The sequence below is a fragment of the Lagenorhynchus albirostris genome, chromosome 19, assembly GCF_949774975.1.
Source record: "Lagenorhynchus albirostris chromosome 19, mLagAlb1.1, whole genome shotgun sequence".
NCBI lineage: Eukaryota > Metazoa > Chordata > Mammalia > Artiodactyla > Delphinidae > Lagenorhynchus > Lagenorhynchus albirostris.
The window spans coordinates 3049485-3065548 of NC_083113.1; the positions used below are offsets into that span (position 1 = coordinate 3049485).

The window sequence follows — 16064 nt, forward strand, 5'->3', positions numbered from 1 at the left end:
TTCCCATTTTAGTTGAACTTTGGGGGAAGGAGGTGCTCATGACTTTTAATGAGAGCTCCCACCCGCGGGGGTTTCTGTGTCAGAAGGTGTAGGTTGGATCCGAGAACTTGCATTATTAGTAAGTTCACAGTGATGCTGACCCAATTTGGGTATGAACGAATTAGAGGAACATTTCATGTTTTTAAACGAAGACTGCACGAGAGAGGGATATTCATTGTTCAATTTAAATCTCAGTCCCCAAAACTCAAGAGAGGTGAAGCAGTTCTCCCAGGATGAAAGAATGCTCCACCTGCTGGAGACGGCGGAGGACGCGGCGTTGTCACAGGTGACCACGGAAATCTGGACGCGTCGCCTTTAAGAGGGGTTCTGGCCCTCCGCGACCAAATTCCTCCCCGATCTTTCTCCCTCCACCAGACTCCGCACCGCTGTCGTGGAGAGCCGGAAAGTTGGTATGAGGACACAAACTCCTTTACCCAGAAGTCTGTGCCCGGCGCATCCGTGCTGCGCCAATGACAGTCCGGAAGATGGGCGTTTCCTGCCGCCCTTGCCGGCAGAGGCGGGACTTCCGGCGTCGCGGCCGTGACGTTTTCTGCTTGAGCCAAGGCTGTCGGGAGTGGCTGAGGAGGTTGGCTGGGAGGCCTTGCTAGGGTCCGCCTTCCATGCGGCTCTTCGGAAGCGAACAGGGAAGGACAGTAGAAAGGATAGGATCTACCTCCGCGTCGTTGTTAGGATCCATGGTCCCCGTCGTGTTACGGGCCGCCTTGCGCGGAGGTGCTGGCCGGGGCTGTGCTCTTTCCGAGGCCTTCGCACCCGCCCTCCGTCCTCGTCCGCTTCCGGAGGCGGCACCCTGAGCCTGAGCGCCTTTTTACAAGGGGGAGCCTGAGGCTCTGAGTGCGACAGTCGTCCCGAGGCCACTCCGCCCAGTGTGGGGTGGGGGTTCGGCTGCTTCTGCAGAGCCCGCTCCAGTCGCCAGTTTCTCGACCCGGTTCTGCTCAGAGGATCCCATGGCGGCCGCGGCGCTTATGGACCGAGCTCAGGTGAGTGTAGGGTCCCTCAAGCCCTCACCGCTTCAGGTGTAGGGGATGGTGTGTTCTAGAGCTTTCAGCACTTCACCTTCATCGCTCCTTTCTCTTGAGTATAAAGGCGGTGAAGGGCGGTCCTTGACGGTGGATATGTGGCGAGGTTCCCTTTCCCAGTGTTGATGGGGTGAGGCGTGAAATGGCTTCCAAGGCCCAGGAGCCAACTGGTACGAACACTTGGAGGTGAGAATGAATTAGGAGTGTTCAGGAAACCGCAGGTTTATGTTATGTTTGGTGAGAATAGAGAGCAGGCAGTCAGGGATCAGGCCTAGAATGGCAGCCTGAGGAGCTGGGCCTCTTTTCTGGTGGTGGCGGGAGCCATGGAAGGTGTGTAACAGAGAAGGGAAGTGATCTGACATAGGTGTTAACAGGCTTCCTCTTGTAGCAGAGTGGAAAGATTGGGGAAGCCTGAGGGTGGGCAGGGAGACCAGGATGGAGTCTACTGCAACAGTCCAGGTGAGTGTTGATGGTGGGTGGACCAGAGTGGTGGCAGTGGAGGTTAGAGAGGTGTATGGATTTTGTATATGTTTTTAAACTAGGGTCGTTGGAGATTTTCTGATGAGACACAGTGAGATTCTGGGACTCTTCACCTGCCCTGTCCCCTGCACTTGAGTCAGGGAGCTTTAACGGAGGGGTCCTTTCTAGGTCAGCATCCTAAATTTAGATCGAGAGTTATATGAAGAGGTTCCTGCTTCTTGCAGCCAATAGGATGAGGACTGGAAGAGTGTATTAGACCCAGGAACAGCATGTGTAAATGCTTGGAGGTAAGGTTGAGTTGGGAGTCCTTAGGCACCTGGGTGGCAGTGGTGCCTGTCATAAAGACATATGAGTACTTCCTGGATACTGTATGCAGAGTGACTTCAGGAGTGGAGGTTGCCTTGGAGGTGCATATGGTGTGGATCAGAAGGTTGTCAGTGTTAATGGGTTGTGGTCCCGATATGATGAAGGTGGTTCAGAGTGATGTACATGTTGGGAGCAGTGTGGACTGATGGCCTCAAAGTTGTGTCTGGGAGGCATGTTCTGGAGGATGCCAGCCGGAGAGTGTTTGGTGCCCCTCATGCAAGGCCCATAGCTTCCATAATATATTAATATATCTGCTCAGATGCCTGGTTCTGTTCTGGGCTGCACACAGCGATCAGAGAGACAGGAGAGAGCAGGCAATAGTGGTGTTAAGGTCTAGTATCGCCTCTGAATTGGGCAGCTGGGGAGGATAGGGACAAGGGGATGGGTAGGTTAATGGGTAGACTGGGGACTCCTGTTGTCTGTGAGCTTAACTGTCCCCTTCGTGGCAGGGCTGTGTGACCTTTGAGGATGTACTTGTGTACTTCTCCCGGGAGGAGTGGGAGCTCCTTGAGGAAGTTCAGAGACTCCTGTACCGTGATGTGATGCTGGAGAACTTTGCACTAGTGGCCTCGCTGGGTAAGTCCCTGTTTCAGTTATCTATTGGTACATGGCAAATTACTCCAAAAGTTAGTGACTTAAAACAATTGAAATGCGTTATGTAACTTTCAGTGTACCAGGAACCTCGCTTGTCACAGCTTACCTGGGTGCTTTTGGCTCAGGGTCTCTCATGAGGTTTCAGTCAAGCTGTCAGCCAAACCTGTGTTCTCATCTGAAGGCCATTCTCGGGAAGAATCCACTTACAAACTCACTCATGTTTTGTGTTTCCAAGATGTAATTTCTTGTGGCTTGTTGAACTGTGAGCGTTAGTTCCTCACTGGCTGTTGGTCAGAGGCCTCCCTCGGTTCCTTGTCATGGTGGCCTTTCTGTAGTTCATCTCATAACATGGAAAGTGCCTTCTCTGAGCAAGTGTGCAAGAGAGAACGTCCAGGATGATGGCTGGTCTTTTTCTAACCTGACCTGTAGAAAATGATCCCATCATTTTTGCCCTGTTCTGTTCCTTAGAAATGGGTCAATCAGTCCAGCCTATGGTCAAGGGAAGCGGCCTACAAAGGGGCAGGAATACTGGGAGGTAGGCATTCTTGGGGCCATCGGAGAGGCTGCCTTCCACAGGCCCTCATGCCCACTCCAGTGTCCTTGGGGTTTGCTTTCTCCCCACTTCCCTTGGGGCAACTCTTTCAGTCCAGCCAGATCAGTGACTCTTCTCCTTCCCTTCTTTGTTTCCCAGAGTAGGTGCTGTGGGTGCCAAGGCTGGGCCGTGTGTGGTGTCCCCTCCCTTGCTGAGCAGTCCCGACACCTATGCCCAAAGCCTTTCAGGATCGGGTTAGGAGTTCAGGGCTCTTTCACTCTGCTTCACAGATTCTGTCTGGCTTGGGCACTTCCATGTCCATAATGCCTCTGTTTCCATGTTCTGCCCCCATCTTCTGGCTGAGATTTCCTGGTGCATGACTATGCCAGGAATTGTAGGTACTGACATGGTCACTGCTTGTGGAAGACACAGGGATGTTCCGCCGAATCCTCCTTTGGGTTTTTCTGTCTTTTTTTTTTTTAACATTTTCTATTTTTTGTGGGATGGGTCTGTCTAGGTCACTCATCTGCTCTATGTTTTGTTTTGTTTTTTATTGCAGTATAGTTGATTCATAATGTTGTGTTAGTTTCCCCTATGTTTTGTTTTGTTTTTTTACAACCTCCATCTTCCGGATCCCATGTAGTTGCCCAGGTGGAGAGGGGCAGGAAGCCCTGGGTGCCTGACAGGGAGCCCTGACTCCTGCCACAGTGCCCTATGTTTTGTTTTGTTTTTTTACAACCTCCATCTTCCGGATCCCATGTAGTTGCCCAGGTGGAGAGGGGCAGGAAGCCCTGGGTGCCTGACAGGGAGCCCTGACTCCTGCCACAGTGAGAGAGGCCATAGAGGGCCTCGCCCTGCTGCATGGGAGCTGAAAGAGAGCCATCTTAGGGCTGAGTTCACATCATACTGAACCTGCTTTGTGTTCACCAGTGTTTTCTTGCCAAGGCACATAGCAGTACCTCACTTCTCCCTTTCCTTCCCCATTCTTGGCACTTGACGTTTCTCTTCTGTCTTCCATCCCTTTGTTGTTTCCCCACCTCTCTGGCCTCTGTGTCTCTCACTCATTCTCCTCTTCTCCGTCCACATTGCTCTGCAACATTGGCTACTATAATGTGTCATGAGTTGTGCACATATCCGTATGTAGTCCTTAAGAACCAGCTACTTACTTGCAATCAGATTTTCCTGGGCTTGGACGCAGCCTTCTGCACAGAGCTCACCTGACACCAGCAGCTGAGGCCCTGCTGAAACCCTTTTGTAGAGGAGTGAGTTGGAGACCTTGCCTCTACTTCTGGTACTGTCCACCATCACTGTGTCTTAACCCAGCGTTAGAGTTCCTCCATACTGTGACGTTTAGAGGCCCAGGACTGACAATGGATGCTTCCTCACCCTGATCCTGGCTCCCTCATCTTGCCAAAAGCCAGTGGACTCATTCATTGGTGTGTCACACATACATATGTGATGGAGTTGCTGCTTCCCACCAAAATCAACATGTCCTTCACTAGCATTTCTTTGCTTTCAGGTTGTTGGTGTGAATCAGACAATGAGGAGGCCCCTTCTGAGCAGTGCATTCTTGTAGGAGTATCAGAGGTCAGGACTCCTGAGTCATGTCCATTTATCCAGAAAGCCCACCCATGTGAGATATGTGACCCACTCTTGAAAGACATTTTGCACCTGGCTGAACACCAGAGATCATGCCCTGCACAGAAACAGTACACATGTGACCCCTCTGGGCGAGGATTCCTGTTCAGTGAGAACTATTATCAGCCTCAGAAGCAATATAGTGGGAAGAATCCCATCAGAAGGGATGATGATGGGGCCTTACTTGTGAAGAGCTGTGCTGTCCACATGTTAGGGAGACCTTTTACTTGCAGGGAGGAAGGGATGGACTTGCCAGATAGCTCTGGCCTCTTCCAGCACCAAAGTACTCACAATGGAATGAGTCCATGCAGAAGGGCTGAGTTCATGGAGCCCTTTCCACAAAGCTCCAGACTCGGGCGACACCAGGGAGACCGTGATGAACTGATGCTTCTTAATTGCAGTGACAATGGGAAAGCCTTCCTGAACACCTTCACTCTCCATGACAACCAGATAACTCAGGCTGAAGTGCGAGCTTTTAGGTGCCTACCATGTGGAGATCTGTCCAAGGAGAAATCGGCTCTTACTCATCACAATAAAATTCATAGTGGAGAAATTTCACATGTGTTTAAGGAGTGTAGAAAGGCCTTCATTCACCTGTCTCACCTAAAAACCCACCAGAAATTTCACACTGGAAAACGACAGTATACATGCAGTGAATGTGGAAACGCTTACAGCAGAAGCTCCCACCTTGTTCAGCACCAAAGAATTCACACTGGAGAAAGGCCTTATGAGTGTGGCGAATGTGGAAAAGCTTTTAGCCGCAAAAACACGCTTGTTCAGCACCAGAGAGTTCACACTGGAGAAAGGTCTTATGACTGCAGTGAATGTGGAAAAGCCTACAGCAGAAGCTCCCACCTTGTGCAGCACCAGAGAGTTCACACTGGAGAAAGGCCTTATGAGTGCAGTGAATGTGGGAAATTCTTTAGCCAAAGCTCTCACCTTATTGAGCACTGGAGAATTCACACTGGGGCAAGGCCTTACGAGTGCATAGAGTGTGGAAAATTCTTTAGCCATAACTCCAGCCTCATTAAACATAAGAGAGTCCACACAGGAGCAAGGTCTTATGTGTGTGGCAAATGTGGGAAGGCTTTTGGCTGCAAAGACACACTTGTTCAGCACCAGATAATTCACACTGGAGCAAGGCCTTATGAGTGCAGCGAGTGTGGAAAGGCCTTCAGCCGTAAAGACACGCTAGTACAGCACCAGAAAATCCACACCGGAGAAAGGCCTTATGAGTGTAGCGAATGTGGAAAATTCTTTAGCCATAGCTACAACCTCATTGTGCATCAGAGAATTCACACTGGAGCAAAGCCTTTTGAGTGCAGTGAATGTGGGAAATGCTTTAGCCACAACTCCAGCCTCATTCTACACCAGAGGGTTCACAGTGGAGCAAGGCCTTATGTGTGTAGTGAATGTGGGAAAGCCTACATTAGTAGCTCCCATCTTGTTCAGCACAAGAAAGTCCACACTGGAGCAAGGCCTTATGAGTGCAGTGAATGTGGGAAATTCTTTAGCCGCAACTCTAGCCTCATCCTTCACCAGAGGGTTCACACTGGAGAGAAGCCTTACATGTGCAGTGAATGTGGGAAAGCCTATAGCAGAAACTCCCATCTTGTTCGGCACCAGAAAGTTCACACTGGTGAAGGGCCTCATGAATGCAACATCTTTGGTGGCCCTTTAGCTGCATCTGTTACACTTGTTTAGCAGCCAGAAAGTTCACACTAGAGAAAGGCCTTATGAATGCAGAAAATGTGTTGTATTCTTGTTCAAGGTATTAGGACTCACACCAGAGAAGAGCTCTGTGAGTGCCCTTTGTGAGGGAGCCAGCAGGCCAACCTTGTACAATCGTACATCCACCCTGGGGAGATTTCCAACAAGTACCACATAGGTGAGAAGCTCTCATGAGGTGCATTGCACTTCCTCAACTGTCCAGGGCTCTTGACAGTTATATCACTGCCAGTGCCTGTGGTGGAAGCCATCTCATTGGTGTTAAGTTTCCACAGTGTCTGTCAGTTACTCCAATATGCTCAGGAAAGGTGGAGCCCTGTGCTGTCTCTCCTGATCCCTCTAGGGGATCGTGAATGTTCTGAGTGTATTGAAGATCCTCATTTCCTTCCCCATGATGGGGTTCTGAGTGACCATGATCTATCTCTGGCCGAAAGGATCTGAACTGGAATCTGCTGGTGATTACCAGACAAGATTTCCTTGACAATGTTGACTGTAACATGATAGCTGTGACTTATTTATCCTGCTTTCAAGTCACCCAACTTCGGAACTCCCTGCCCCATGCTACTCTGGTTTGTGCAGTGATAAAGGCCTGCTGTGGCAGCTTTTACTCTTGGGAGGTCAGTTCATTGTGTCTAATGGATTGAAAAAAAATTGGGTTTCGCCAGCCTGAAGGGAGGAACACCTATTGTTGGCACCAACTTTATGTGCCTCAGAAGGAACAGTAGGATGGCAGAGAATACCTCTCAGTCTAGTTTGGCCTAGTTTGCATTGTTGCCCAAGGCTTGCTAGAAAAGACTGAAGAGCTTTGTGCACCTAATCCTGTGGCTTAGAAGTCAGGATTTACTGTGAGCCCAGAGTTCATTCTGAGGAGGGCACAGTTGGTGTGGAAATCTCCAGTGCTTGTGGAAGCAACATGAATTGGGTCCTTTTTTCCTAGGGAATGTCCCATATTCCCCATCACTTTTGAGGGATTTCTGTCTCCTGGACGTGTACAGGAGCCAGTCCTTGATGTCCAGAATCCCATAGGCAAGTATCATTGACTGGAAGTCTTTAGCCTTTTAGGGCAATATGGGAATCATAGTTGGTATAGAAACGCTGAGATACTGGAGTGAGGATGACTGTGGCTAGTGAGAGGATGTGTGCCTATTCTAACGGAGGCATCTGTAAATGTCCATGTGATTTTGGCGGTATGGCATGAATGGTACAGAAATTCTAAGGACCTTCAGATATCTGAGTCTCCTGTGGCCAACGGACTGTCACAGTAGATAATCTAAAGGTTTGCAGATTTCTGTACCTCCCTCGGCTGTTGATGTTATGGCCATCACAGGCACAGGTAGGAACCCCAGCACTGACAAAAGGGAGATCCAGGGATCGGGCTTGTCTGACCCAGCCAACATTCCTAGTGACAGTAGTGGATGTGGACTTCATTGCTCTCCAGTTTTTGCTGATATTGAGGAAGGGCTTATCCCCCTAAATTGTGGGGAGAGGGATATGGTTGAACCAGAACAGTTGCCAGATGTGACTTTCCAAGAGGAATGGTAAATACGGATTTTTATGGGGAACATTTAGTTCTTAACATCTTTATTGAGGTATTGTGACATGAAATAAAATGAATATATGTAAAGTGTAAAACGTGTTATGTTTCACCATGTGTGTATATACTGATGAGACCATACAACCAAGATAATGGAGATATCCCACACAACCTAAATATTCCTTGTGTCCCTTTATAATCCTTTCCTTCCAGCCCTTTCTAACCCCCTTTCTCACAATTCACAAGTAATAGCAAGCACTTTCTAGTATTTCATATAAACAGAATCCTATGATATATACTTTCTGGGAAGTGGGACTCTGGCATTTTTCACTAACTATAACTATTTTGAGATTAATCCATCTTGTTGCATGTATCAGTTGTTCGTTTGTATTGTTGAGAATTATTCCATTGTATAGATATACCACATTTGTTTTTTATCTATTCACCTATTAGTGGATGTTTGGGTTGTTTCCAATTTTTGGCTGTTACAAATAAAGCTCCAATGAAGATTTGTGTATAAGGTATTACTGAATAACATTCCATTGTATGGCTATACCACAGTTTGTTTATCCATTCACTGACTGAGGGACATCTTGATTGCTTCCAAGTTTTGGCACTTATCAATAAACCTGCATTATGCATTGTGTGTAGGTTTTGTGTGGGTATAAGTTTTCAATTTGTTTGGGTTCAAGCCAAGGAGCATGATTTACTGGGTCATATAGTAAGAGTATGTTTAGTTTTGTAAGAAACTCTCTTCCAAAGTGGCTGTCATTCTGCACTCCCACCAGCAGTGGGTGAGTGTTCCTGTTGCTCCATATCCTCATCAGCATTTGATGTCAGTGTTTTGGACTTTTGCCATTCACATAGGTGTGTAGTAATAGTATATTGTTGTTGCTTTCACTTGCAGTTCCCTAATAATATATGATGAAAATCTTCATATTCTCCTTTTTTTAATAAGCTTTTGATGGCTAGCTTTTTTTGGCTGCATCAGGTCTTAGTTGCAGCACGTGGGATCCTTTGTGATGGCATGCACGTTCTTCATTGTGGTGCATAGGCTTCTCTCTAGTTGTGGCGTGTGGGTTTTCTCTGTCTAGTTGTGGCATGCGGGCTCCAGGGTGCATGGGCTCTGTAGTTTGCAGCACGCGGGCTCTCTCATTGAGGTGCGTGAGCTCAGCTGTGGCGTGCAGGCTTAGTTGCCCCATGGCATGTGGGATCTTAGTTCCCCGACCAGGGATCGAACCCATGTCCCCTGAATTGGAAGGCAGATTCTTTATCACTGGACCACCAGGGAAGTCCCTCTTCATATTCTTTTAACAGTGTCTTGCAGAGCAGAAATTTTAAATTTTAGTCAAGTCCAGATTACTATGTTTTTCTTCAATGGATTTTGTTTTTGGTGTTGCATCTAAAAAGTGATTGCTAAACCCAAGGTAACTTACATTGTTTCCTATGTTGTCTTCGAGGTGTTTTATAGTTTTGAGAAAATATTTGTAAAAGGTGTAAGATGTGTGTCTGGATCACTTTTTTTTTGGCTGTGCTGCACAGTTTGCGGGATCTTAGTTCCCCTACCAGGTATGAAACCCATGCCCCCTGCAGTGGAAATGGAGCCCTAACCACTGGACCACCAGGGAATTCCCTAGGTCACTTTTTTATTGTTTCTTTATTTATTTTATAAACAGGATACATAATTTATTACCTATTTTACTGTCAGCATTTTTTTAATTAATTTTATTTTGGCTCACTAGGTCTTCACTGTGGCGTACAGGCTTCTCTAGTTGCAGTGCGCAGGCGCACTTGCGGTATGTGGGATCTTTATGTGTATAAAGATCTTTATCTTTATGTTCCCCTACTGGAGCCCCTGCATTGGGAGCATGGAGTCTTTTTTCTTTTTTTTAAAATAAATGTATTTATTTATTTATATTTTTGTCTTCATTAGGTCTTCAGTGCTGCGTGCAGGCTTTCTCTAGTTGTGGCTAGCGGGGGCTACTCTTCATTGCGGTGTGGAGGCTTCTCATTGTGGTGGTTTCTCTTGTTGTGGAGCATAGGCTGTAGGCGCACTGGCTTCAGTAGCTGTGGCACACAGGCTCAGTAGTTATGGCTCACGGGCTCTAGAGTGCAGGATCAGTAGTTATGGCACACGGGCTTAGTTGCACCGTGGCATGTGGGATCTTCTTGGACCAGGGCTCGACCCCACGTCCCCTGCATTGGCAGGTGGCGTCTTAACAACTGCGCCACCAGGGAAGTCCCTGGATCACTTTTTAAAGCCCATTTGTTGAAAAGACTTCTTTCTCCATTCCTTTTCCTTTGTTCCCTTTTCAAAAACCACTTGAATGTATTTGTGTTCGTCTATTTCTACACTCTCCATTCCAGTTTTTTCCATTTATTGAGATAATAATCGTTTGGCTGTGTGTGGGGTCTTATTGTCTTTTATTTTATTATATAGTTTATTCCATTAATTGATATTCAGATGTTAAGCCAACATTGCATTTCCTGGGACAAATCCCCCAGATCACGTTGTATACTCCTTTGTGTATGTTGCCGAGACAGTTTTCTGATATTTTGTTAATGTATTTTATATCTATATAGATGAGTGATAATGGCTTTGTAGATTTGGGGATTTTTAAAAAATATTTAATTATTTATTTGGTTGCACCAGGTCTTAGTTGCGACAGGCAGGCTCCTTAGTTGCAGCTCATGGGCTCCTTAGTTGTGGCATATGAACTCTTAGTTGTGGCATGAATGTGAGATCTAGTTCCTTGACCAGGAATCGAACCTGGGCTCCCTGCATTGGGGGTGCAGAGTCTTAACCACTGCACCACCAGGGGAGTTCCTACATCAATTTTTATATGTAGCATTTTTATCTTCATCTAGTTCAAAATATTTATGCTTTTTAAATTTCCCTTGTAATTTCTCCTTTTACCCATAGGATAATTAGCAGCGTGTAGTTTAAGTCTTTTTCTATTAAATTTACAGGGATGGTATCACAGAGCAGGAGGAATGCTTGTGATTTTTCAGTCAATGGTCCAAGTGTTACTGTTGAAATGGGGAAAATCTGTGAGTTATTTGAAGTAACTTGGTTTTTCTTCATAAGATGGGAGACGCTTTTTTCCAGTTTCTCTTCTATTGACAGTATTTACAAGTGTCCTTTTCAATAGGTGGTTGGTTGGGATGTGGGCCCCATAGTCCCTGCTGATCTGCAAGGACACATGTTTTCTTCAGATCCTGTCTTGTAAATATGAGCTGCCAGGCTTTGTAGTTCAAAAGGGGCTAATTATTCTTTTTTAAAATTATTATTTATTTATTTATTTTTGGCTGCATCAGGTCTTCAGTTGTGGCACGCGTGGGATCTTTGGAGGCGCACGGGCTCAGTAGTTTTGGCACGCGGGATCTTAGTTCCCTGACCAGGGATCGAACCCGCATCCCCTGCATTGTACGGCGGATTATTTACCACTGGAACACCAGGGATGTCCCGCGGCTAATTATTCCAAGTTCTATTTTTGAATTAGGTCTCCACCTTCACATTTAACACCATTGGTAAAATGACATGAAACAGCTGCTCTTAAGATCAGCACCTCTGTGACTCCCAACTGTTGAAATTAGGAATTCTTTCTAGTCTGTCTGAAAATCTCCTATAGTTTAAAAATATTTTTGTTTTAATGATTAAATTACTATACAGTCGATTTTTCCTGGTCATGGACCACCAGACAAGAGACTCATAAATCATAGGCATTCTTATTCCTGAAACTGTGATTAAGAAATGTCACCAGATGATTAAACCCAGCTTCTTTGTTCCTCCCCTCTAAAACCCCACAACTCAAAGACCCAATTGCAGTGGGTGTCAGACTTGTCTCCCACTCCCTTGATTGGTGCCCTGCAACAAACTCTTACTTTGCTGCAAACACTCAATGTCAGTTTGGCTTTTGCTCAGTTACAGTAGGGGGTCTGAGCAAAAGGGAAAGAGTAGGGGGAGAGGTGCTAAGGAGAGAGATCAGAAGGATAAGGGGGTGGGAGCACTGGATGTGGGAGGCTACTGCAGGACAAAGAGAGGGTGGATTTACAGGGGAATGAGTCTACTTTTTTCCTGCTGAAGTTTGTCGACTTGTTCATTAGTTTTGGCCAAAAAATCTTTTAGTGATGTAACTTTTTAAACTTTTTTTTTTCATATGTATTCATTTTTGGCTGTGTTGGGTCTCGTTTCTGTGCGAGGGCTTTCTCCAGTTGTGGCAAGTGGGGGCCACTCTTCATCGCGTGTGCGGGCCTCTCACTATCGTGGCCTCTCATTGCGGAGCACAAGCTCCAGACGCACAGGCTCAGTAGTTGTGGCTCACGGGCCCAGTTGCTCTGCATCATGTGGGATCTTCCCGGACCAGGGCTCGAACCCGTGTCCCCTGCATTGGCAGGCAGATTCTCAACCACTGCACCACCAGAGAAGCCCTAGTGATGTAACTTTTATTTCAGAATTTAATTTGGAGTCCTCTGCATACTAAGAAAAAATACTATCCATTGGGCCTGAGAACTCTTTCCTTTATTTTCAAAGGTGTCTTTCAAATTAACCCTTTTGTTCAAATCAAGTGTCCCCCAGAGTGGCCATTGAAGGCCCAAATCATCCTTAGGATAGTTATGCTATTCAGAAACACAGGCACACAGGACTTCCCTGTGTGATCCAGACAGCCCAGGAAAAAAACCCCAAAAAACAAAAAACATAACTCAAAGGACATCAAAAACGGTATGAAAAGGAATGGCGTGATCCACCAAGTATCTCAAACAACAGGGAACTAACAATAAAATCCAGGTGTCAAACTGAGAACGAAAAGCCACGAAACTCAACACAGAGCAGAGTTTAGACCTACTGCTGACTTACCATGTCTTCACGGACTCAAATTGACCTTGAGCAGCAAGGCACAAGGGACATATGTGGGTACTGCAGCTGGTGGAAGGCTGGGGTCTGCGGTGACAGGCAGTACAGACAGTATCTCAGTGGGACTTCCACAATAAACATAATAGGTTGTAACATAGCTTCTACAGTGGATATATCAAGTTTATCTTGTTCCTTTTGTCCACTGAACGTTGATTAGTGAGACACAGGCTCAACAGTAGTGTGAGCTGGAGGACTGATGATACTCAGTGTGGAAGCTCCTTACAACTTCTCCTATTACTATTTTACCTTCTTAATCTGAATTTGTCTTAAAAATTATTTTTTCACTTGCTTTGACACTAGTTGAGGAAATCATACATCTCTCATGCTTAACAGTTAGTAACCTGTCCATCATTTTCAATTTTGAATGAACAACTGCGTATCATACAAAGACCTTGGAGAGGACTTTTACCACATTTAGTGAATATCCACTCTTCAGGAAATTCATCACAAAATTTACATTTGCATTTTCCATTTCTGTATTCAGTATATGTAAAATATAGATAACAGCAAGTTCAGCAAGAATAGAAAATATTGCCTTTTCAATCTCACGTGTGTATCAGTTTGTCACAAGTCCAAACTCATAACTGTCATAAGTTTTAACAGGTTGAACCATTGAAAGGTTTGCAAACTTGTGAACTAACAGTGAATTGAACTTGGTATCTGACTCAACAACAAAAAAAGGAAATTCCTGTTTGCCTGCCTGTAAGGGAGAGTTCTAATTGTCAGGCAGTCACCTCAAAAAAAGCCAGAGCAGGTCTCATATGAGTTTTTGGGAAGTCTGGCATTCAGGAATCAGCAGACTTTCAGAAACAGGCATATTTAAGGATTGAAACCTATCCATAAAGGAGAGCGAATTATCACATGTCATTTCCTGCCAAGATAGCTTGTGACCTTCTAACCTTCGAAGCCTGGGTACGAAGGGGGCATCCCACTCGAGAGACAAAGGTTTGGGATTCCATGATCCCATCTCCTTGATGGGAACTGATTTATCAAGTAACCTGAAATTGCAGCAACACTGAATGCACAGGGAGTTGAAATCATCTCTGAAAAATACTTGAAATGAATATTACAGAAAGTTATTAACAGTGATTATGTAGTTACTCAATTAAATTAGGAAAAATAGTTCTATAGGGCTTCCCTGGTGGTGCAGTGGTTAAGAATCCGCCTGCCAATGCAGGGGACACGGGTTCGAGCCCTGGTCTGGGAAGATCCCACATGCTGCAAAGCAACTAAGCCCGTGCACCACAACTACTGAGCCTGTGCTCTAGAGCCCGTGAGCCACAACTACTGAGCCCGTGTGCCACAACTACTGAAGCCTGTGCACCTAGAGCCGGTGCTCTGCAACAAGAGAAGCCACGACAATGAGAAGCCCGTGCAGTGCAATGAAGAGTAGCCCCCACTCACTGCAACTAGAGAAAGCCCGTGCACAACAATGAGACCCAACACAGCCATAAATAAATAAATAAATAAATAAAAACTGAATACATATCAAAATGTGGAGTAAGAAATATGTGTTGGTCACTGGATGGGACACCATCACTGGCTCTATGACTGAAGCCCACGCCTATAGCCTGTGCTCCACAACAAGAAGCCACCACAATGAGAAGCCCGTGCACCACAATGAAGAGTAGCTCGCTGCAACTAGAGAAAGCCCACGAGTAGCAACAAAGACCCAAGCAGCCAAAAAAAAAATAGTTCTAGAGAAACATATCTGTTACAGGTGAAAGAAAGTTAAAGAAAGTTAAGCTCAGTAGCTACAGTTTATTACAGTGAAAAGATACAGATTAAAAGCAGTAAAGGAAGATGGCGCTATAGGACAGAGTCCAAGTGGGACCACATTGCCAGGTTCCAGTTGCCCCCTCGCTTAAGTCTCACAGCATCAATTTGTGACAGCACACATGGAGTACTGCTAACCAGGGAACCTCACACAAGCCTTGGTGTTGTCCAGGGTTCTTTTGGAGTATCTGTCACACACAGGGACACCTGTGTGGCTGACCTTACTCTCTAGCTTCTCCAAATGTCAAACTGATACAGAGACCTAAGGCCCCCCCACCATAAATCACAGTATTAGCATAAACTGCCTAGCACAACCCAAGGACCAGGTAAATAAAGACACTTTTATTAGTGAATGTATCGAGAGCTTGGAGATTGTCTCGCAGGAGCTGGGCAAGTAAGTGCCACACATTTCTTTGGAATGAATAGACTGGACAACTCAGGCCTGTGATGTCATCCTTTACACAGGTCAAGTGAAAATACTCAAAACTTGTCCCTTCGGAATTCTTTTACATTTTATCCTAATCTATGTTCTCAGTGTTATTTATGGGTATCTGTATAATGGAAACAGACTGTAATGGTGTGCTACTTCACATCTTCCCAAGTCCACACTGGGTGACCTTGAAACCATGCCCCATAGGGTTAACAGAAGCTGGTGAGTAACAGAAATCCTTGAGTTTGTCTTAAACTCAAGAACCACAGATAATGGAACAGCTTGTCAAAACCCCTCTGCTTGTAAACTGCCTTCACTGATTAAGCTTGTTTTAGCTTTTTTCTCTCTTTAGTTGCATATGCTCCAAGCTTCATATGGCCTAAGTAATATCACAAGACTCCCTAACGACCCCTGTAAATAACACCTCTGATGTATGGATCACTATAGTAAAGGGAGCCCCAGTTGTTTTTGTTTTTGTTTTTGTTTTTGGCTGTCTTGGGTCTTTGTTGCTGCATGCGGGCTTTCTCTACTTGTGGTGAGCAGGGACTACTCATCGTTGTGGTGCACCGGCTTCTCATTGCAGTGGCTTCTCATTGCAGAGCACGGGCTCTAGGCGCGTTGGCTTAATTGCTCCACGTCGTGTGGGATCCTCCCGGACCAGGGCTTGAACCCGTGTTCCCTGCATTGGCAGGCAGATTCTTTTTTTTTTTTTTTTTTGCGGTACATGGGCCTCTCACTGTTGTGGCCTCTCCCGTTGCGGAGCACAGGCTCCAGACGCGCAGGCTTAGCAGCTATGACTCACGGGCCCAGCCTCTCCGCGGCATGTGGGATCTTCCCAGACCGGGGCACGAACCCGTGTCCCCTGCATCGGCAGGCGGACTCTCAACCACTGTGCCACAAGGGAAGCCCGGCAAGCAGATTCTTAACCACCGTGCCACCAGGGAAGTCCACCCAGTTGTTATTTTAGGAACTTAAGAGTCAGCTCTTACACACTT

General features: G+C 46.1%; 2 protein-coding genes across 3 annotated transcripts in view; one reads left to right on the plus strand and one right to left on the minus strand.

The window, feature by feature from the left end:
- LOC132509373 (zinc finger protein 547-like) overlaps window positions 1–16064 on the minus strand; it is a 31820-nt gene that overhangs the window by 5239 nt on the left and 10517 nt on the right. The window lies entirely within an intron of this gene.
- On the plus strand, window positions 622–8576 carry LOC132509355 (zinc finger protein 304-like). The gene is given in 4 exon segments (XM_060130316.1): window positions 622–1037; window positions 2372–2498; window positions 4568–6387; window positions 6389–8576. Coding segments are annotated over 4 exon segments (2166 nt in total). The 5' UTR covers window positions 622–1004; the 3' UTR covers window positions 6575–8576.